Source organism: Varanus komodoensis, unplaced genomic scaffold, assembly GCF_004798865.1.
Source record: "Varanus komodoensis strain SLA01 unplaced genomic scaffold, ASM479886v1 scaffold39, whole genome shotgun sequence".
NCBI classification, from domain to species: domain Eukaryota; kingdom Metazoa; phylum Chordata; class Lepidosauria; order Squamata; family Varanidae; genus Varanus; species Varanus komodoensis.
The window spans coordinates 1,109,979-1,133,001 of NW_025335922.1; the positions used below are offsets into that span (position 1 = coordinate 1,109,979).

General features: G+C 42.3%; 1 protein-coding gene across 2 annotated transcripts in view; it reads right to left on the reverse strand.

Annotated features, from left to right (window-relative positions):
- Positions 1–634: 634 nt before the first annotated feature.
- GGA1 (golgi associated, gamma adaptin ear containing, ARF binding protein 1) overlaps positions 635–23,023 on the reverse strand; it is a 29,481-nt gene continuing 7,092 nt past the window's right edge. For both annotated transcript variants that reach the window (XM_044441039.1, XM_044441037.1), the window contains exons 5-17: positions 19,966–20,089; positions 17,402–17,502; positions 15,917–15,997; positions 15,118–15,255; positions 13,623–13,704; positions 10,537–10,644; positions 9,726–9,884; positions 8,135–8,199; positions 5,414–5,592; positions 5,016–5,299; positions 3,663–3,832; positions 2,459–2,569; positions 635–2,280 (exon numbers count right to left, since the gene is read on the reverse strand). In XM_044441039.1, the coding sequence (XP_044296974.1) occupies positions 2,170–2,280; positions 2,459–2,569; positions 3,663–3,832; positions 5,016–5,299; positions 5,414–5,592; positions 8,135–8,199; positions 9,726–9,884; positions 10,537–10,644; positions 13,623–13,704; positions 15,118–15,255; positions 15,917–15,997; positions 17,402–17,502; positions 19,966–20,089 (1,713 nt within the window). In that variant the 3' untranslated portion in view covers positions 635–2,169. The remainder of the gene's footprint in view (positions 2,281–2,458; positions 2,570–3,662; positions 3,833–5,015; positions 5,300–5,413; positions 5,593–8,134; positions 8,200–9,725; positions 9,885–10,536; positions 10,645–13,622; positions 13,705–15,117; positions 15,256–15,916; positions 15,998–17,401; positions 17,503–19,965; positions 20,090–23,023) is intronic.

Consider the following 23,023-nt stretch of genomic DNA (forward strand, 5'->3'; position numbering starts at 1 on the left):
CAAAGAAAATGGTCTATTTCTCCATCTGGGAGATAAACAGGATTAGCATTTGGGGATTATGAAGTATGCCCCAATTTTCACATCACTCTCCAGGGTAAATGACATGGGCCACTTACAGGTGTGAAACTATGGCCAAGCTGCCCTATATATTTCATGATCTCACTGGACAAGTCCAGAAATGGGTACAGGTGTAGATTTTAAGCAACTCAAGAATCTCAGTGTTCAATGATTGTAAGCACCCTTCTAGCTCTTGAGTGCACATTTTAAATCTTGCAGACAATGCCACCCACTGGTGGTAGAATGGCAGTGCCCTCACTGTTACAACTAGAGGAGACAGTAAAAACTGGGATGAGGGAGGATTTTTGTTAAGCACAGAGTATACATGCTACGAATTGCACCTGAGAGGGTGATGGTCAGAACAGGTTATGGAGTTCATACTGGTCACGCTCTGAATATTTCTCTTCTTGGTCCCAAATAAAGAGTTCAATGAGCCATCTAATTTCCAGAGGAAGTTTGTACGTTACCAGTCAAGGAAAGACAGAGGCATACGTGACAGAAATCAGTGGGGCACAAGAATACAATTCAGCATAGTGCCCTTTGGGCCTTTCAACTGATGCCAATGTTTAAGAGGCACTTCAGGGAAGAAATTGATTTATTTCCCAGTAATACAGCAGATTTCACACAGTCTATTTTAAAGTTCTTTACCATGTGCAGAATATGCACTCATATATATAAATATGTACAAGTCTGTTTCAAGAACCAAACTGAACCGAATCTAAAGAGAGTAAGGAGGCAAATATCACCCTGAAAGAGACCAGAAAGTAAAAGCATCCAGTCATAGCAGAACCCCATATCAGAAAGGCCTCCCCACCAAAACCAGAATATTACTGTCTGAAACAAGTGCACAACCCACTTGGGTAAAACATTCTCCACCACAATCTCACCCACTGTTTTTGTCAAGAAAGCTCGATTCCACCTCCCATGGAACAACCCATCAAGCAACTAGGTGAGCTCATGCTACCAGGCATTTCCATGGGTATTTTGCTCAAGAGAATAAGAGACAGCCATATAGACTGCATGCTTCTGGCCCAGAGCTTATGAGCATACTGGCTTGAGAGGAAGAAGAGGGGCCACCCAGATAGGAATGATCTGTAGGGAGGGATGCAAGTATGGCAACCTTTTCTTTTCCTCAGGACCCTCTTCTCAGCACTGCTTTCTGATGGAGACTGAGCTGCTGGAATCCACAGCTATGAGAGGTGTAAGAGTTTCATGTACAGTACAGTGAATTCAGTTCATGAAATGGACCTCTTGTTTGCCTGCACATAGTCTCAGGGTATTGTCAGGTTCCTCCTGTCGGAAAGGGAAAGCATGTGGAAGAATGATCTCAAGACCTCTAATGCAACTCCTTCTTATGTAAGGCATATTAGACTAGGCACACTACCCACTTCCCTTCCTTGCTCATCCTGGCAGCTCAGCCAAACTCTGCTCATTAGTGGCTCAACAAGCACAATGAGCATTAGTCTATGTCTGCTATCCAGCCCTGAAGGGGATCAAGGCAGCCTGAGCAAAAAGTTCCAACTACCCTGTCATTTCAAGGCTCGTTTACTTATGGAATCACAAATGGGCCAGCTGGATCGCCTGTGACCAATCACAAGACACCAATCAAACCTTGAGGAAACAGAGTGAGGGGCATCATTCTGCTTATCAATGTAGCATCAACCTCCCATGTCTGTAGGTTTGCTCATGGAGAGTGTGGAGTGGTGACAGAGCTGACAGGTGGGAAGTTATAAGGGCCAATATAACCTTAGCAGGAAGGGGAGGTCACACAGAAGATCCAAAGAGTCTATTCCCTGGAGTTCAGTTGCTCAGAGCAGCTACAGCTCATTAGAACCACCATTTCATGGAGGAGAAACCGGAGGAGGAAGAGCAGGATGAAGGGAGCAGGCTCAGGGACCAAGTTAGAAGAACAGAAAATAGCACAATCTTTCCTGCCCCAACAACCTGACTACAGGCACCTCTCTCTCCTCTGCCTGCCATTCTTCACCCCACAGCATACTGCCAGCATTTCAGTCCAAGAGCAGAGTTTCAGCTCTAGCCAGCCCTGGAAAGGATCTTGTCCTAAGGGAGGCAGAATCTTTAGAAGTCAGACACAGCAACCAGGCTGCAGCACTAGAGGTTTCCCCATGATTCTGGAGGGGGAAACTCGTCCACGGCGCCCATTTCATTGTAGGTTCGATCTGCCATTGTGAAAGTCAGCTTGTATCGTAGTCTCACTTTCTCCTGATCAAAGGGAAAGATGCACAACAGGTAAGGAGGCAGGGAAGAGAAGATGCGATTTCTTTCTTATGCATGGCTGATTAAAAGGGTTTAGGGGACAAAAGGGTTTGCAGGGCTGCAGCAGTTCTGGGAAGGACACCAGTAGGACAGACCACTGTACTATCTACAGAGGTGTTGTTACCTTTTGTGGGTTAGCAAGCAGAAGGACTTGGGTGATAGCAGTGGGGGGCACAATTGGGTTGAATGCTGGGAGCTCTGTCCCTGATGGTGGCTGCAGCTTCACCTTCATCACCTAAGGAAATGAAAGCATATTGGAGTGATTCAACGACTTAACTGTAAAGTGCTCAATTTGGAGGCTCTCAAGAACCTGTTTCTAAGAAGACAATGAGATCCATCTAGATAGGACTCCTTTCAGGCTTTTTTCTCCTCACTGGAAGAGGACTGACTTGTTTACAGAATAAAGCCACTGATTTATGGACAAAATCTATTACTGCTGCTCCAAAACAGCACCTCCTATAGTCAGAACTTTAATTACTCTAGTAATACACCAACTGTTGGATGTTTGGGTTCACAATTCTAAGGATCTTGTCTTTTTCAGAACCATTTAATCCTAGATTTCAAAAAAATGCACAGCAGAGGTATGAAACCAATCAATACTTTCACTCATCTTGCCCAATCTAGTGCCCTCTAAATGGGTAAGCAAATATAAGCAGTATTCCAACATATCTGGAGGGCATCAGTTTGGGAAATTTTCTGCTATTTTCAGTTCATCAAAAAAGTTTAGAGGATAGGACCCTCACAACTGGTATGCCAGGGATAGCATCAGTCTTCCTAGTACAACTACTAAGTCCCAAAGGAGTAGATATACATAGGAATCAACAGCAGATGATGTATCCTAGTTCAATATATGAATATAAGAAGTTGTCTTATCCAAAATCAGGCCATTGGTCCCCCAGCTCATTGGTATCTAGTCCAATTGGCAGTACTTCCACAATTTCAACCAGATTTTTTTCTTAGTTCTGCTATTTTGGAGGCACCACTTCCTTTTAAATGGAGTCTCCCAGGAGTCAATCTAGGACTCTTTGCATGCAAAGCATGTTCTCTGCCAACAAGCTGAACCTCTTCTTCATCTCTGGTGTTCAAAACAGAAGCGTGAGGGCTGGAAGAAAGGAGCAGAAGGTGTAGTCAAGGGACACTGGTAAGTCTCCTTTAGAAACGGTAGCATCCCTACTGCCGTTCTCTACCTTCTCAAAGTAGCTGGCTAGAATTTTATTGTGTTAGAATATATTTGGCTTGAGTAAAAAGCACTGGGAACCAATTCCTCTGGTGGACAGGGAAGTGAGGTGAACAGGTTATTCTCATTTGTCCCACCATGAAGACATTACCTTGGGGACAGCTGACTGAAAGATGATATTTCTAATGGGCAAGGGGGCTGTGCTGAGCATGGAGATGACCACCACCAGCACATCCGGCCGGTCAGGCAGGGAGTCCTTGGCAAAATGGAAGAGGACACGGAAACCATGCTGGTCATACACAGTCACTGGGAGGATGTTGCCTGGAGCAGAGCAAAGCAAAACAGTAACAGGAGGAGCACAGAACAGGAAAGGATTAGTCCATCCCATGAAGATGATCAGTCATATGTTGGTTAAATGCAAACATATTTGGCATTCAACCTTTACTCTTCTTGATCCCAAATAAACTCAGGAATTCCTTCTAATTTCACCTCTGCATTTTGACACCACTTAATTCAATGTCCCACCCTACTTCAGATATTCAAGGCTGGTAACAAAAAAATAATTAAACACATACATATGGGCAGTGCCATTATATTTCAATCCAAATAGAGAATGATGATGGATGATGATGATGATGATGTATACCCCTGTGAAGTCGCAGTTCAGCATTCGCAGCCTCAATCTTTCACGGAATTTTTCTCCGAGCGAGTCTAAGAATATCTCCTTGCGAGTAAGCCGGTGCCTTGCCGTACAGCGGCTTACTCACAAGGAGATCGTTTCCTCTGAATTTGGGCTCGCTCGGAGAAAACAATTTCTGCATGCGCCTGCCCCTGCCTTGCCACGTGCGCTTGCCTGCCCACCCCCCCCAGCCTGGCCTGCACCTCCCGCTCGCACCGCCTTGGCAACTGGCGCCCATCGCCAGCACCAAATTTGTGGTTTTGCACAATTCGCAGGCGCAAACTGTGAATGTAACCCCCGTGAATTTTGGGGGACTACTGTAATTCCTTCTTCTGAGTCCCTTTGGAACTTAACTTTGACCTAAAAATCCTGGGGCAAATTAAAAGTGTCTTATGACATGGAAAGAAGACATCAAACTGTTTCTAAGAACAGGCTGTTTTGCACACATGGACAACTTGTTAAGATCACATCTGTTCTCTGTATAGATTTGTCATCTGAGTTTAGCACATGGATGGTGCCCTTAAAGTACTCTTTGCTCTTATCCCTGACTGGGATGGGATACAGGACAATCTCTTTAGGCATGTAACCTTATTTACAAGGCCACCATGGAGATGTGACACCTCCACCCCTCTCAGTGCAGCACCTTGCTATGAGGTATGACTAACACTCTAGCAAGGCGGTCCCATCCTGAACCCACCCAGTCAAGGCCAACCCTTTGTGTAATTCAGTAGAGTGGTGCTTGCAGAGTGATTGGCTCCTGACTACTTGAGCAAGAGTGTCAAGCTCCATGCTCCAGGGTATCCTCCAACCTTTGCCCAAACTCACTTGGTTTGATAGATTCCAGAGGCACAGTGACATTCGTTAGTGAGACTTCCAGCTGAGAGGTTGAAGCAGGTGAACCTGCTGGAGGAATGGTGGCTCCAGTGGGTGTTGGCAGCCCTCGAGGGACTGCAGCAGGTACTGAATGCTCCGAGGGGAGGGGTAAAGGGGGAGGAGGGTTTGAAGAGAGCCCTGTGAGGAGGGATGGGGCGCTGTTGCTCACAGATGGGCTAGAAGTGCTCTTGTTTTGGAGATCGCGCAGTGTCAACCGAGGTGGAGGCTGCTTCTCCCTACAAGGTGGCAAAGAGAAACCTGAACTGTAAAGAGAGGGAACAGGAGTACTCACCTCCACTTCACCCTCCTTGGAGTCCCTACTCCCTGCCCATCCCCACCTTGCTTCCTACCATCTGACTTGCTGAGACTCTGGGGGGAGGGACTGTTGCAACAGTGTCTTGCCCAGCAGGTCCAGGTCATCCATACCGCTTGGCGCAGCAGGAGGTGCTGCTGCAGAGAGCCCTGCATCAACTTTCCCCGCTGGGGCTGATGGCACTGAGGGGATGCCAAGCTCAGGGCTGTCAGATGACTGGAATGAAAGGAAGAAAATAAGTAGTAATGCACAGAAAAGCAACCAAACCAGTCAGTAGTCCAGCACCCTCCACTGTGCCAACTTTAGCTAAAAAGCCCAACCACCAACTCTCATTGATGAGGCCACTGAAGAGATGGAAGCTGCAGCCCCTCTACTGTGTCTATGACCTGCTGCACTTTACAACCAAGAATCTAGTCCCTTAATTTGCTTCTTTCTCCCTTTCTCCTTTCCTTCTGTGTCATGTTTAGATTGTAAGCTGTCAGATAGGGACTGCCTTAAGAATTATAAGTCACTTTGGCAGTTTGCTTGGCTCAAGGGTGGAATAAAAATGCTATAATCAAGAAATTAAGTAAAGCCCTTGGTAGAGACATAGCAATGTCACCATCCAATATACAGAATATACACAATTGTTCCAACCACTGTTATCGGTACCCCAGGCTATGGGAGTTGCTAGGTCTTCAAGCCCTAGGGAGGCGAACAGAAAGAGCAGGTGTAAGGAAGGAATTGCAATGACTGCAGGACACGTGGAACCTAAACTGCTTTTCATTAGGATAGGCATAATGGAAAAATGCAACTTGCAACTTTGCAAGTACATAGCAAGCACAGAAATGAGGGATAAACCCCTGAACTTCTTCCTTCATAGAATTTCTTCATTTTGGTTTACTGCAGCTGACTATCAGAATCTAGTTCTCCAACCCGCTGATGTGCTGGGGGAACATCCATGGATTTTTTCAAGGGACCTATATCCTTCACCCATAGGCAAAATCACATTCAGACACACAGCAGAGAAGTGAGCCTACAATCTCCCACCCAAAATCCTTTTCTTTTTTGTCATTTTTTTTTCCTGTATGCCAAGGCGTAGCACTGCCTCAAGAAATACCTTTTAAGTTGCCTAAGGAGACTTTTTGGCTAAAGAATAAAAATGGTATAAATAAATATGTAACTAAATCAAGGTTTTGGCAGAGAGACGGTAATATCACCACCCACTACAATTAATACAGTAAAATCCATGACTATTTCAGATATACTGACAGCACCTGCAAAGGACTGCAAGTCTTCCAGATGCATCCTGAAGAGAATTCATACACTTCTGCACTGCAGAATGGGTTTGCATGGGGCCCACACTACACGCACAACTCAAGGAATTACATGGATTTTGCTACGATTCAACATAAATACATGGGGAAACCGTGTAGCTTTACCAGCAGCAAAGTAGTGAAAAATCAATAAATGCTCTAGCACAGTGGTGGTGAACCTATGGCACATGTGCCACAGCGGGCATGCAGAGCCCTCTTTGTCAGCACGTGAGCCAAGTCGCCCCAGCAGCAGAGCATCGGATAGCAGGGCACACAGGAGCCATGCGCATGCTTGGAAAGGAGTAGAGGCACCAGGAGATGACATCATGAGCTGAGATTCATTAACCGCAACTCGTCTGAGATTTCACACAGCCGGACAGTGCACTGTCAAGGATATATATATTTGCTTGGACTGGCTGTGAGTTATTTTTTCTAAACTAAAAGTTCAGTATTCAGGTTTTATTGTAGTGTTGGCACTTTGCGATAAATAAGTGAGCATTGGGTTGCAGTTTGGGCACTCGGTCTCTAAGAGGTTCGACATCACTGATCTAGCACAAATGGTGCTTCACGCCTTCACCATGATAGTATATTCCCATTTGCCTCCGAGTATCTAAGATGCACTCCACCATTTGACAGAGACTTGGCTTTCCCAGACCTACACTTGTAGGGAATATAAAAGGAGTCTCATATTGCTTTGGCTGCTTGTTCTCCACTCAAAGAGGACTCACCTTCCTCCCACAGAGACAGTTGGAGGAAAAAGAAAGGCTTGGTTCATTTGCAATGAATCTTTGCTATAGTCTGGCTGAAGCTTCAATAATTTTATCCTCCACATCTCCCAGCTGAAGACCCAACATCATGGAGTTCAGACAGAAATTGAGAAGAGCATCACATGTCATAAGATGTCTTCAGAGAAGTAACTTCAACATGGAAATTTGCTGGTAAACCACTCTATAGTACTATCCAGTATAACAGTGGTTCAAAGTAGCTTGTTTCCAGGCTAAATTTACCATATTTGTGCTTTGTAGCACTAAAACAACTAAATTAAGCTGCAGAAATACTAAATTTGGCTATATGGGGACATAGTAGCTACTATGGCTGCAATATTTTTCAAGTAAATATGGGGGTTATTTTGCAGGGGGAGCACCATGAGCTATAGCAGGGAAAAGGGGCTGTATGTTGCCCACCCCAATCTCATGTATGTTTCACAGGACAAATCCAACAAAAAAGAAAATGAATCCAGTTTGGCTGAGGCTGTACACTTTACCTTCTCTTGGCAGTCTTTTTGCCATTCCCAGTATTAATTGCTAGAACCCCACGCAACTCTGAAGACTTTCCACAGGCATCTGGTTAGCCACTGTGTGTGACTGCTGGCCCTTGGTCTGAACCAGCAGTGCTTGTCTTACATTCTTAGGCTCCTTTGAGCACCAGGATTCTCATAGCAATCCAATAACCAATCCCCTTACCTGGAAATTGTTCCAGCCACTGCTATCTGCAGCCTGGGCTGTGGGAGCTGCTGGGTCATTAAGCCCTAGAGAAGGGAAGAGAAAGCGCAAACATGAGGAAGGAGGTGTCATGATGCCAGGGCATGAGGAATGCAAACAGCTTCTAACTTGGATAGGCATAACAGGAAAATGCAGCTTGTAGCTCTGCAAGTATGTTTAAAGCAAAGGAACTGGATAAGACAGAAAAAGATTTAACTACCTCCCCAACAAGATTTACTCCTTCTAATTTAATGTAGATGGCTATCAGGATATAGTTCTCCATTCTGCTGATGAGCCAGAAAAGCTCCATGAGATTTTTCACATACGCTTTGGCCTAAAGCTAAAACACATTCAGGCTCATAGGAAGGGAATGGGTAAACCACCTGTACAAGCACATATTCCAGAATAATTTATCAGCAATATTTTAGAGGTATAGTAATATAAAAAGCAGGATGCAAATGCCTAGTTTTGCATAAACATATGCTAAATGTGTGAGTAAAAATCTATTCTAATTCAAAGTAGGCCTTTTGTGTTAAGAAGTGGATCAGTATATATTTATCTGCGTAATCTTGCATGCAACTTCAGTCACACAGAGATAATTTTGCTTTAGCTCTTGAGAGCATGCCTCAATGCTTTGCCAAGAAAGCAACATCTGTTAGAATACATTTCTTCTCAATACCTCAAACTGTTAAAGAAACACATTTTCACTTGGCCATAGTCCACACAGTAGGCGCTCCAAAGCATTCAGACAGTTAAAATCCAATAATTCATCATGATTGCAAAATACAATCCACAGAAACTTACAAATAGTTACTGTCCCTATAAATAGTTGTCCTTGTGAATAATGGTCTATTCAAATGCTACTTTCTTGGACACAGAGGTCATTCCCATACCTACAAACATAGGCTAGTTTCTGAACTAGCAGTACAGAAGTCTGAGTCTCTAACTGGCCCTCCATACCTGAAATTCTTACATTAATTATGTGAAACCTCTTTGTTATAAAGATTATATCTAAACCTCCATGTGACCAACTGAAACAATACATTTCTCTTACATGAACAACAGTTGCATAACTGAATTCGTGTCCAAAATTCCCCTAAATACCCTGAGTTGACTTGCAGGCAGGCATATTGAAGTTTATGATATACAGCAGGCAGAAGGCCATATTGTGCCACATACTAACTTCTCTCACTGAAAATTCTGGATAATTTTTCCGCTGGTAACTTCATCGGACCATCTTAAAGGGATCAGCCTACCAAAAGAGCTCAGGAACTTTAAGAAAAATAGCAGATCAGCCCAGAATTGAACTGTACCCAGAGAGGGGCTAAGCTTTGAGGGGGAAATGGGTTCTCAGAAAGGTCTGCCACACACTCAAGAAGCTTAAGACACTTTTGCTGAAGACACATTGTTGAGATGACATTGCCTTAAACAAGCCAAGAGATTGAAAAATTAACCAGATTTCTCCAAGATTTTATGACAACAAATAACTTTCTACTTGGTCTGCTCCATCCATACATTGCTTTCATATCAGTCCCTTTCCATTCTGTATTAGTTCAATGCATCTGAGACTCACCTAATGACATGAGTTCATCATCCAGCAGAGACACAAAGCTACTTTGCTCTGGCACAGGAGCTGCTGACCCTCCACCAGAGAAGGTTGGTAAGGCTGGATAGGAGGGGCTTGCAATTGGCATGTCCAGCCCTGATAGATCCAGAAGTGCTGAAGTGCTGCCTATGAGAACAAAGAACGTAAGAATCATGCTGGATGAGACAAAGGGTCCATCTATTCAGCATTCTGTTTGCACAGTGGCCAGTCAGCTGCCCACTGGATCCCATTACCAAGGAATGAATACAACAGCACCCTCTCACTCATGTTTTCAGCAGCAGCTGTACCTAGCAGACTGCCTGTGTTACTGGAGGCTGCGTATAGCTATCAGGAGGAGTAGCCTTTGTTAGTCTTCACCTCCACGATGTCCAATCCCCTCTTAAAGCCTTTCAAATTAGTGGCCATCATCTCATGAAAGTGAATTCCATAATTTTAACTGAGCATTATGTGCAGAAATACTTCCTTTTATCTGTCCCGAGTCTCCCATTGATCAGATTAATGGGATGACCTTGGGATCATACTAAGAGTGACTGCAGGGCAGCAAACCCTGCCACTTAGTAATAAGTTCAGCCATCACACAACTGGTACTATTTCCTTTATTACTACTCTGCTATTAATAAAGTCCTAAGATTTCAGGCTGCCAAGTCATGTTAAAGTGCACTCCCCATCTGCTTAATTGTAAATTTAGATCTAGATACTATAGGAGAGTAACTGAGTAGCCATTTCAGGTTTCTAATTTGGAAAACACTAAGTGTGAATCTCCATCCAGTTTCCTCACCTCGGAGAGGACCAGCCACAGTCTCCCCATTGATCTCCTCCCCTTTTACAATCTGCTTGTATAGGTTGATCACATGTGTTAGGTTGTCATTGGCTTGCAAAATTTCCGCTGCAACAAGGGAAGACAAAGGTTATGAGAGCAAGGCTTCACAAGGTACCTGAACATTCCATTTCTAAAATTAAATGTTCTGCTATAAGAATAGATCATAACAATAAAGGAAATATTCAAGAGCTGTGATTACATTGTTCACTCATAGCTGAAAACATTCAATTATCTTGTTAAGAAATTTGGAATCTTTTGTCTAGGGCTAGCCAGGTCAGTGTTCAGAAGGAACCCAAAGAACAATCCTGCACCTGAACAAAGCTCCATTGAAGTAGATTGTGTTGAAGAGCAGAGGTATGAATGCTTAAATTTGGATGTAGGTAGGAAAGTCGGAGGGCGGGAGAGGTATGTCAGAACTAGAAGAGTCCTGAAGGTCACCTGAAGTATAATAACATGCCCATATACTGTTTACAAATCAACCCAGACATTCATGATTACAGTGAATAAACTAAAGGTATCCTTAAACTCATATAAAAGCTTTGTAACTTGCTTGAATTCGCATCACTGGCTTGATATCCTAAGAACATAACAAAAGTTATGCTGGCTCACCCTAGCAGTCCATGTAGTCCCGCATTCTGCTCACTCTATTGCCAACCAGCTGTCCAAGAGATCCAACAAACAGAATATGAGTGCAATAGCACCCACCTGCCCTTGCTGCCCACCAAGTAGTGCACATAGGCATACAGCCATCAGCACTAGAAGCCATTACTAGTCTTCTCCTCCATGAAATCATCCAATCCCCTTTTAAAATCTTCCAAATTGGTGGCTATCACTACATCTGCTGCTAACAAATTCCATAATGTAGTTATGCCCTCTGCAAAGTGCATCCTTTTATCTGTTCTTAATCTCCCACCAATCAGCTTCATAGGAAGAACCCTGGTTCTAGTATTAGAAAAGGGAAAAAAAATCTCTTGATCCACACCATGCATAATTCTGCATGCTTCAACCATGTCCTCCTTTACTTGCCTTTTTTTCCTAAGCTAAATTATCCCACATACTGCAGCCTTTCCCCAGAGGAGAGCTGCTGCAGTCCCATGATAATTTTAGTTGCCCTTTTTTGTATTTCTTCCATCTCTTGTTAAGTGCAGTGACCAGAACTGTACACAGTATTTTAAGTGAGGTCACACCACAGGTTTGTATAAGTGCAGTATGGTATTGGCAGTTTTATTCAAAATAAATTTTGAATATGCCTAACATGGAGTTTGCCTTTTTCCGAGCACCTGCACACTGGCTTGACAGTTTCATCAAGTTGTCCACCATTACCACAAGATCTCTTCATCAGTCACTGTTAGCTCACATCCACCAGATTATACCTGAAGCTGGGATTTCTTGCCCTAGCATGCATCAATTTATACTTCATTTATGCAAGTGAACTGCATTTGCCATTATGATGTCCATTCTCCTAAGTATAACTTGGTGCCATCACAAACTTGCCCATCCACTGCTCACTCCTAATTCCAGATCATTTATGAGTGGATTGAAAAGTATTGGTCCCAACATATATCCCTGAAGGACCCCACTGTTTACATCCTTTTATTATGTTGTGAGCCGCCCCAAGGCTTTATTGCGATGGGGGCGGCATAGAAATGGTTTAAATAAATAAATAAATAAAATAAATTGACAGAATTTGCCATATATTTCTACTCTCAGCTTTCTGTTCTTTAATCTGTTACTGATCTATAACAGGACTTCTCTTTTTATTCCATGGCTAAGTTTGCTCAGGAAAACTTAGGTGTCTTTGGTGAGGGACTTTGTCAAAAGCCTTTTGTCATCCAAGCAAACAATAAGATCATCTGTCACTATCTTTCTAGACATTCTCAAAGAACTCTAAAGGTTTAGTAAGACAGGACGTACTTTTGCAGAAGCCAGTTTGATTCTTTTTTCAGCAGGGCTTGTCCTTACATATCCTTACTAATTTTATCTTCAATAGCACTTTCAAATAATTTACTCAGAACAGATATGAAGCTAATTGTCCTCTAGTTTCCTGGATCGCCACTGGATTCCTTTTTAAAAGCTGGTGTGTCAGTGGCTGCTCACCAGTTTTCTGGTATTGAGGAATGTGTTAGATTTTTGTAAGAAGGTCAGCAAGTTCACAGTTGAGTTAAGAACTCTAAAATGGATATACTTGGTACTGGTGAGTTATTAATTTTCAGTTTGTTAATAAGGTTGAGAACTACTTCTTTCATTACCACTATCTGCTTTAGAGTTCAGTTTCTGTTTCTGAAAACATTAATTCAGGAACAGGTATTTGTCCTGTACTCTCTGCACTGAAAACAGATGAAATGAAGTCATCTTTTAATTCATTTATCATCCAGTGATCCAACTGTCTTTCTAGCTCATTTCTTGCTTTTAATATGTTTAAGGAATTCTTTATTGACTTGGATGTTATTACCAATATGCTCCTCAAAATGCTTTTTTTGCATATCTTATATCTACTTGCATCTCTTTTGTGCGTGGTCCCTTTTTTTGCCTTACTTAGGCAAGACATGCATTTTCTGAAGGAAGTCTTCTAATAGCCTTCTAGCTTGTTCACTATACTGGTGACCTCTTGGACTTGGTGCTACCTCTCCTAACCTGTGGTATACATACTAAAAGGGATTTAAGCCCCTTGTCTTCCCCTTTCATTTTGTTTTTGCCTTTTACCAAGTCCTCATTGTAGAGGAGTTTCCTTTCTCTCCAGTCCAATGTGACTGTGTTGGATCATTTTGTCAATCTTCTGTTTAAATATATTTTAAATCTGATACCTCTCTGGTTACTGTTTCCAAACGGTTCAACAACATTTACAGCTAGATCCAAGGCAACCTCACCTAAGATTAAATCCAAGATTGCCTCTTCGCCCACTGGCTCCATGACCAGCTGTTCTAGGGCATAGACATTTAGGACGTCAAGAAATGTAATCTCTCTGTCAAACTGGAACATGCATTTATCTGATCAGTGTGGGGGTAGCTGAAGTCAAGCATAATCAAAGCTGGGCTTTATTTTACCTAGTGCCTCATCGTTGTCCTCTGTGTCACTGGCAAGCCGGAAGAGCATGGGCCTCATACGCTCACAGCGCTGGTACAGCTCCTGTAGTGGAGAGATATTGTGACTCAGAACCATCAGAGGTATATGTAGGCCTGATTATTATTCATTATATTTTTGTTTTTTTATATTATGATACTTTTGAAATTAGTGGGAGGGGAATTAATGGAAGGGAAAAAGTTGAGGGGGAATCTAGGTAGGTAACAGTACCATTCAGAAGGAGTTGGCCAATGATCAGGAATGCTGGGAGTTGTAGTACAAAACATCTGGTGGGCACCAGGTCAGGAAAGGGTGACCTAGGAAAACAAATTTGTGGGGTCTTGCTTTTGGAAGATGCAAGGTGAAATCCCTTCTCCTCTGAAGCACTGAAGCTTGAATGACTGCAGAGAGGTGGCTTATTTTTTTGCCATGCATAACTGTCAGATTTCACAAATATGCTCAGAAGTGCAGCTTGCTATGTCATCTAAATAACATGTTGGGGAGCAGGCAGCAACTTTCAAACAACCTAACAGCAGTCCATGGGTTATTTGAGGGTTGCTACTCCTTCAAAAAAGCCGAATCACCTGGCTTGGATGACATGGCAAGCCACACCAGCAAGGCACTTAGGGAAATCCTGCTGGCATGCAACTGGCATGTGCTGGGAGTGGTTAACAAGTCACTGTGGCTTGCTAATGACATTGTGGTTGTGCAAACTGGATCACTCTGAAGATTTGGGCAGGTTGCTGCTTTTCAGCCTTAGTTCCCCATAGGTAAATGTGTATTAGAAAGGGGCACTCTAGTCCTGCTTTGTAGCAGAGAAATTCTCTTATCAATTTCCATCACACAAAATAGATAGGGAGCATCAATAATGATGACCAGAAGATTAATACATAAAATTAATTTGCTGATCACAAGACCTTTTTATTTTACTAATAGGGAATGTTAGAATGCCCCCAATGAAATAGTTAATGTTTTAATATTAGACACGTCAGATGGTGGTTGCACACTGTAAACAGCAGTAAAGTTGCAGAATGCATCACTCAACAACATATTAACATGCTTGCAGCCCCAGTGTCTGGAAGTGTTATTCGGCAGCAAGTGACTGATGTATTCTCATGTGACACTGCAGCTTAGAAGAAAAGATGGCATAGCTTCTTCAGCTGCCACTGGCTAGGGGAAGGGCTGGACAACTATGCAGCAGAGCACCAAGAGAAATCTGGGAAAACTGTAGAACCGGCAATTCCAAAGTTAGTAAGTAGTTTTGTTAAGTCATAAACATTACCTCTAGGCCATAGGCCTTCAACAAACACCTTGGGAGCATACATTGTATTAGCAGTTTCAGCTTTTTAACATAAGCTGATAGATGTTTGCTGTTTAGAATATGCAACAATGCTACAGATGTAAGGAATAAATAATTCAACACCAAGTCCTGCTGCAGCTAGTACAAAATTCTCACAACAAGACGAGCTCCTTCCTCACTTTCATGAGGTCTTCGTTGCTTTCCGTTGTCTCCCCTTTGCTGTAGTTAGTCACCATCTCTGTCAGGAGCTTCACATTGTTGTTCACTTCCTCAATAGCATTCACCCTCTTGGAGATCTTCTCCATTCGCTTCTGATCCTGGAAGGAAAAAAAAGGCAAAAAATCTCGTGATTTTCCATCCTACCTTTTGGAGACTGGAATGACTGATACATGCAAACACAAAAGGACAGACTTCCTTGAGTGACCCCCCCCCCGCCCCTTCTACATTTTGGATATCATGCTAGAGGCCATCTAGTTTGACACTGCCATGATCACCACATGCTGAGAGAGCAAGGCTACCACATTTTAAGCAGTCCCAGACTCTCTGGTATGTCACCAAGCTAAACCATTATACCCCAGCCTGCACATCCAATTCACAGCAAGCTTTACTACTGATCTCAGGAATTTCTGTCCAGTCCTATACCGCTAAGCAAAAGGTGAGAGTTCTCTTGAAAAGGGTAAAAAAAAAAAAAACAAGTAACAAGCCATTTTCTTCAGCCACTGAAGGCCAGTATTTTCCAATTTCTCTCTTCAACCCAGTCTGGAGTAGTAGTAAGGACTGGGAAAAGCATGTTCAAATCACTGTTCGTATGTGTGCAACTTACTGCCTTCAAGTCTGACTACTTCACAGAGTTGTAGTGAGGCTACTACATATTCTTCAAGTTATCTTGCCTGAGATACTTGGAGAAAGAGTATAAAAGCACACAAATGACAGAAACCTAGAGGACAGGCAGAAATGCTTCTGGTGGGGAGAGCTTACCTCCTGAACCATCTCTTTAATGAGTTTGTTGGCAGCCCGGAGATCCTCAGGATGTGAGCTTTTCAGCAGGCGTGCCAGCATCTGCAAATGCACACATATCAGAGAGAAACAGGCTTAAGGGGCTGCTCTGGAGGGAGTTATTTATATTGGAAGAGTATGCGCGGAAGAAATATGAGAACTGCAGAACAGTCAAGCATCAGCTTTAACAGAACAGGCATCACCTTCACAGAACATCACTTTTACCACCTCAGAAACCCCAGCCTCAGAAGCTGGACTATTCATAGAACTGAATATGGCTACTGATTTGTTAAAAAGAGTAAGATGTCAACCCAGTATGTCTGATGTCTTAAATAACTGATGTTTTTAATGTTAGATTGTACAGAAAATAATAAAATTTATTTAAAGAAAGAAACCACAGCCTTGTCTGTTTTGCCAGAGATTAATGACAAGCTGGGAAGTACAGGAACAACTTTTACTGACCTATTTTTCCTCTAGGACAGGCCCAGACAGTTTGTGACCCACTAAAGCCCAATCACCGTATATCAAGCAGTGCCAGAAGTCCGAAGGATACCATTGTTGCAATCCCAGGCAGGTAGCAAAACCAAGAGCTTCACTTGAACCTCTGTTGGCTGTCAGATATGGCTGCTGCATTACTTTCATCTAGATGGCAGCTGTGGGAGCCTGAACTGGAAACTGAAATGCTTTGAAATGAATATAGTGGGAAATTCAGCCATGGTTGTCGGGGTCTTTCTCTTTTTATGTTCAGGAAGCAAACTCCAGTAGACAGGGAATTAAGTACATACACCTACTAACATCTGAACATACAAAGGGATGGTTATGAGCTCCTCCACTCATCTGCACTATCTCCCCACACCTATAGTACTTGACTCTTATTGCAGCACTTCAACTGTGAGAAAAAATGGCTAATTAGTACTAGCTCACATATAAAAAAATCTAACACCATGAACATGTTTTTAATGCTGTATGTTAATCATAGAGGTTCTGCTCTGCACATTCTAAACTTGATTGGTTATATTTGTATGGAAATGTATGCTTTAGATTTTCAATATTATTTATATATTTGTTCTAGTTGATATCTGGAAGCACACTCGCAGATGTTAACCTGCAGTGGAACTAAGCACATACTGCTCTGATCTCTGCTGAGGGCTGCTGCTAGTAAAAATAACAACTATGATGTTGCGCTCTAAGAGTGGTTACATCACCTTATGGCTATCTTCAGTTCTTCCACATATTAGAGATGTTTGTGCTGATTAGTGCCAGCAATGATACTGAATTAGATGGGCCTTTAGTCTACCCACGTAGGAGAAACAGTTTCATCACATATCCAAACATACTGGAGACAACTGGTGTTCACTTACTTCTATTTTTTCACATTCCACTCTTTGACCCAACTCTTTTTAAGCTGCCTTAAGAAAGCCATAAACTCCAAGTCTTGAATAATTGAGCAAAGAGAAAGGCTCTTACCTTAGACTTTTCTTCATCATCAAAGATCACATTCTTTGGCCTGGGTGGAGGTGGTGGAAAGGGAGCATCATCTGGCAATTTGGGGTCACATTTAACAATCCCTGAAAAGGAAAAAGAAAAATTTACTGAAAAATTTACCTATCATTCTCATCCAGGGAAAACTGCTTCAGGAAGGATAGCATTACTATTACTACTTGAAGAGTGATGAATAGCAAGAGCCATAGTGATTACAGTGACAGACCAGGATGCAGAAGACCCAGGTTTAAATCACACAGCCATGAAACCTACTGGATGGCTTTGGACCAGTCACTCACTCCCAGCATAACTTATCTCACATGACTATTGTGAGGATAAAATGGTATGGGGGATTATGTAAGTTGCCTTGGGTTCCTTGTAAGAAAAAAGAAGTTGGGATATAAATAATAGCAATTCTACCCAAATCACTTGCCATGGTAATCTTTAGTGACACTAGATTTGAGAATGTCTTGTTTTAGTCTGTGAGCTTAGAATACACTGCCCATAGCACAGCTTTTCAGACTTTGTCCAAAAGAACTTCTTGAAATGCCATGCTCCCACTTGACTGCAGTAACTTTCATCCATGGTCTTAAGCAAAGGAGACAAAAAGAGTGAAGACCAGTGCGCGCTCACAAAATGTGCAAAGATTAATGAGAAGCTTCTCCAATTAGTCCTTCCAATTGGTGTCCTCCTCTTTTTGTTCTTGATAGCAGCACCACTGCTCTAGTTGACATGTCTGCATGGGATATTGTTTTGTTTTGTGCATTGTTATAAACCACCCAGAGAGCTTTGGCTATGGGGTGGTACAGAAAAGAAATTAATACTATTATATGCACATACACATCGCCAGAACAATGTTTGCGTGCATGCAACAATCATGAACAGCAGATGCATAAGACAAGTGATGGCTAAAGGAACAAGGGCGACAGGTAAACTGGACATCCCTTAGCTTGTGTAGTGGTGTGAACCATTTCTTAGGAGACCCTATGTGCAAAGGCAAACTCCATCTTAAACATAATTAAGAAAGACAACAAAAGTAAAACTATCAAGATCGCATTGGCCTTCTACAAATCTGTGGAACAAACAAAGATAGTTCTTGTCACTGCACCTACAAAAGGATACAACAGAATCTGAAAAAGTGTAGAGTAGGGCAACTAAAATGATCAAGGGGCTTGAACAACTCCCCTATGATGAAAAGTTACATCAACTAGGATTGTTTTAGCTTAGAAAAGATGTAAGGGGGAAATTAAAATATATTTTAATTTTTATTTATGATGAATTTATTGTTGTAAGCCGCCCCGAGGCTTCGGCGAATGGGGCGGCATTAAAATGTTTTAATAAATAAATAAAATATGATGGAAACGTATAGGAATATGTATGGTGAGGAGAAAGTGAGCAGAAAGGCATCTTGCTCTTCTCTAATACAATCTAGAGTCATGCCATGAAGCTGATTGATGGGAGATTCTGGACAAAGTACTTCACAAAGCAAATAATTAAACTATGGAATTCAGTTTCGTAAGATGTAATGATGGCCACCAATTTGCGTAGCTTTAAAAGGGGACTGGACAAATTGCTGGAGAAGAAATCTATCTTGATGGCTCTATGATTCTTCCATGATCAGAAGCAGTATGCTGCAGAATACAGGTGGAAGGGTGTTGGTACCATCACACCTGCTTGTGGGTTTCCCTTGTCCAGTTGGTTGACTGCTCTGTGAACAGAATGCTGGATTAGATGGACCCTTAGTCTGATCCAGCATGGCTCTTACAATCATATAAATTTTACACACTGGTTCTTATACCTGGAGTGCAAACATACATAGATCCTGCTACTTGTTTGATCTGGGGCTTGCCATTCAATACATGAGCAAGCAAATAACTATTTTTTCCAAATCACTACTCATATTTTGAAGAAAAAAATACTGATTAGGAACCCAAAATATATAGCAAGTAGGTCAGCACTCCAGTTCATTAGCCTTTCAGACATATAGATGCTTCAGGGGCTAGCACTGGCAAAAGATCAGGAGAAAAATTCTAGTCACACGAAAAATAAGACACTAGTCAATAGGGGCGCATGCTTTTCATGGAACCTGCTCATGACTCTGAAAATCTGGCAATGAAATCATGACTCCCACAGCCACTATTGTTACTATCATTATTGCTCCCTCTTGCAAGAAACCCAAGGCAACTCACAAGAGTGTCCTCCTATGACATAGGTTCGGCTGCCAGTTCACAACTGGCCCAACCAAAGTCACTCAGTAAACTTCACAGCTGACTGGGGACCAGAATTCAACTCTTCCAAGTCTCAGTCCAACACTCTAATCACTATACTATACTGGCTCTCATCCCATATGTACTGCAGCACCATCACATTCAGCCACTCTAGATTTAATGTGGGAGAGGCAGTGCCTAGCTCTTAATATTGCCCTTGCAGTGTTTGTGTTGCAGAGTTCATGGCAACAAGGCCCTGGCAAGTAGCACCCACCTGTATGAACACACCTAGCTGCGTGGGAGGGACCCATGAATTCCCTGGGTTAAGAAGTTATCTCTCACCTTGCTTTTTCAGCATCTGATATGCCTCCGTAATCTTCACTTCATGGGGCAGTCCCAGTGTCCAGCTATACATGAGCTCCAAGATCTTAGATTTTACTTTCTCTGGAGTCCTGTTTCCTAGATACTGTAAAGACAATGACACACCCTTTTCAGTCTTGAAGGTGACCAATGAAAGATGATGGGGGCTTGCACAGTGATCACACTGGGCTTCCATACAAACAAAAAGCTGAAGCATCATGCTCTTTGGTTGGAGGTAAGAGGTGAAGAAGACAGCCACTGCTCACATGTTGTCTTGTCACTTTCAGGGAATAACAGCCAATGACACATTTAAATCTCAGCAGTGGTGCAGTTAGGGCTGAACCTCAGGGCTGAAATCTAGCATTAGCACCTAGGTCAGGACAGGGTAGTTGGATAAACATGTATATGGTTATTGATGTCATTTACTTTAAATATATCATCCTATTCCATAATAAATGGTGCTTATTTCCAAGTAAATGTGTTTAGCATTGGGGTAGCCAAAACAAACTCCCTTTTATTTCTATGGTAATGAATTCAGTTTAAAATGCAAAAAATCGCACATGCTCAGAACATTTCTTCTTTTGAAACAGGATCTGCATACAAGTGTGTGTCTGTGTGTTCTAACATACCAGAAACATAGAAAGAGTCATAAAACATGGAATGGTGGCATGGGGGGATGAAAAATGTGTGCTTTCCTATGGAAGCAATACACATAGCCATCAAAAGGGGTTGTAAGCCGCCCCGAGGCTTCGGCGAATGGGGCGGCATAAAAATGTTTTAATAAATAAATAAATAAATAAATAAATAAATAAATAAATAAATAAATGGGACAGTTCTCTGTAAGAACATGAAGGGTGAAATTCTATACATGTTAGGTAGAAAAAAAAGTCCTACAATTCTCAGCTTTTCCCATGGCAGATGCAGAATGCTAGGAGTTCCATCACATTTTTCTGTTTAAATGTAGGTAAGATATGGCTCTAAGTACAGAACCTGAAATTACCTAGGTGCATCACTGAATCCTATTTTGGTAGTGGGGCAGTATAGATATGAAACAAACAAGCAACAACAATACTTGCTCCCTGTGCGTTTACTCACTGATACTGGAGACACTACCTACTCACAGCATCATTGATAAAGGGGAGTGGGGAGAGAGCAGAATACCAGATCTATTCAGCATGATCAGGGTTAAAAGGCTTAGGAGAACTACAGTTTTGCCATATCAAGAACTTAAGAATGGTCTTGTTGGACCAGACTCACAGTATATTTAGCTCAGCACTCCATCTCCATGTCACTCTTTAATAACTGGCAATTTCAGCTGGTCAATATGTTAAAATACACAAGGAGGAGGAAGAAAAAGTTGATTTGAGAGCTAGAGCAGGACAAATATATTACACTCCCTAAAATAATCCTAGTGCTCCAATCCAGATAAATGACTCATTATCTTCCTAGAAGAGGAACACACATGTATCTGAATCATCTTCCACCCATTTTAAAAAGTTGACGCTGGGCAGCATAGAAATTAATTCAATAAATAAATACTGGAGAAGGGCATCTACTGGTAGTCACTACAGGCAGAACTGGTTGCCTTACCGTTCGTACATAAGAGAGAAGTCCTATCCTCATCTTGCAGAGGAACTGCAACAAACCCTAACTCTATTTATAACTGAAATATAACACTTAAACATGCACATGATATACAGTAGCTTTAAAAGCAGCTTAGGGTTACTGTGAACATGTATGGGGATCCTCCTCCTGAAAATTCAGAATGAAGCAAGGAGATCAGTTAGGTAAGCCTCTCCAGCCCAAGTACTTGTAGAGTTGGCAGGTGGAAGGAAATCTGCTCCAGCATTTCCAAAGACCAAGCAGGGGATTCACAAGCCATCCCAAGGCTTTTAAAAGCACGTGAAACTTCATTTCATTTACATCCTAGCTAACTAAAATGCATAATGACTGGGTTTGCATGACACAGCAACCCATTGTAACTAGCCGTGATGGCAGATGTAACCATTTTTCTTGTGCAGGAAAATATAACCAGATTTAAAGACTGTATATTTCTCTGTCCTTTCAATAAAATGTTCAAATTTGCCAGATATAACAGTTTAAAAACAAGCCTAACTGCTGTGAAAAGAAAAGGGGGTGGGATGTAGATCCCCTGTTTCTGGAGTACCTAGAGGCTCAGGGAAGCGTGGAAAAGGTAAAGGGCAGGGAATGGTTAGGTTTTACTTGAAAATTAGAGCATCATACTCAAAAGAGAGATACTCAACAATCCTTTTGGGGGCAAAAATCTGTTTGCTTTTTAATTGACAATTTGCTCAAACAACCTATTTGCAGTCTCACTTGGTCAACGTCCATGAATGCTACCTACTGCATTTTGATAGTAAATGCTTATCAGGTCATTGGCCAGGGAAGATTCCACATTTTGGATAGCTGTGAGTGTGCTTCTGTGAAGCACTTAAGTTTTTTTAAATGCCATTTCAATTGCCTGTATTTTTACTGTACATTTTTTAAAAAGTGTAATTAACTAGGGATGGTCGCTCCAAACAGCTGCTTGGGCATCTGTGGAGTGGGTGTCACTGGCAGGGGACTTCTCCCTTGCAAAGAATTGGGCTGCAATCAAGCAGTAAGGTGGAGACAAGAAATGTTGCGCTGTTCAAGGCCCTGGGATATTGGCTGGAGCATGGCAGGGCGGGGGAGAGGGTTAGAAGAAGGAAAACAACACACAGTACACCTATAGTCTGTTCGGTGTGCTGTGACTCACACTGCATAGTTTTTCACAAAGTGAGCTGCCATGTTACAAGGACTTATCCTGTCTCATTAGAAGTGAATGTGTGGAACAGTGCAGAGTTTCTAACATATAAAGTGACTTCTGGGTCAAGGAACTGTTATAGCAACTCACACAGAGACACACAGTGGCATGAACAGAGTTTCTTCAACAATAGCATGATTGGGGAATCCATGCTTGCCAGACATCCCCTACACATGGAAGCTTTGGATTGTCCAATTGTGGGTCACTATTGTTATAAAACCAGCACACATCCTT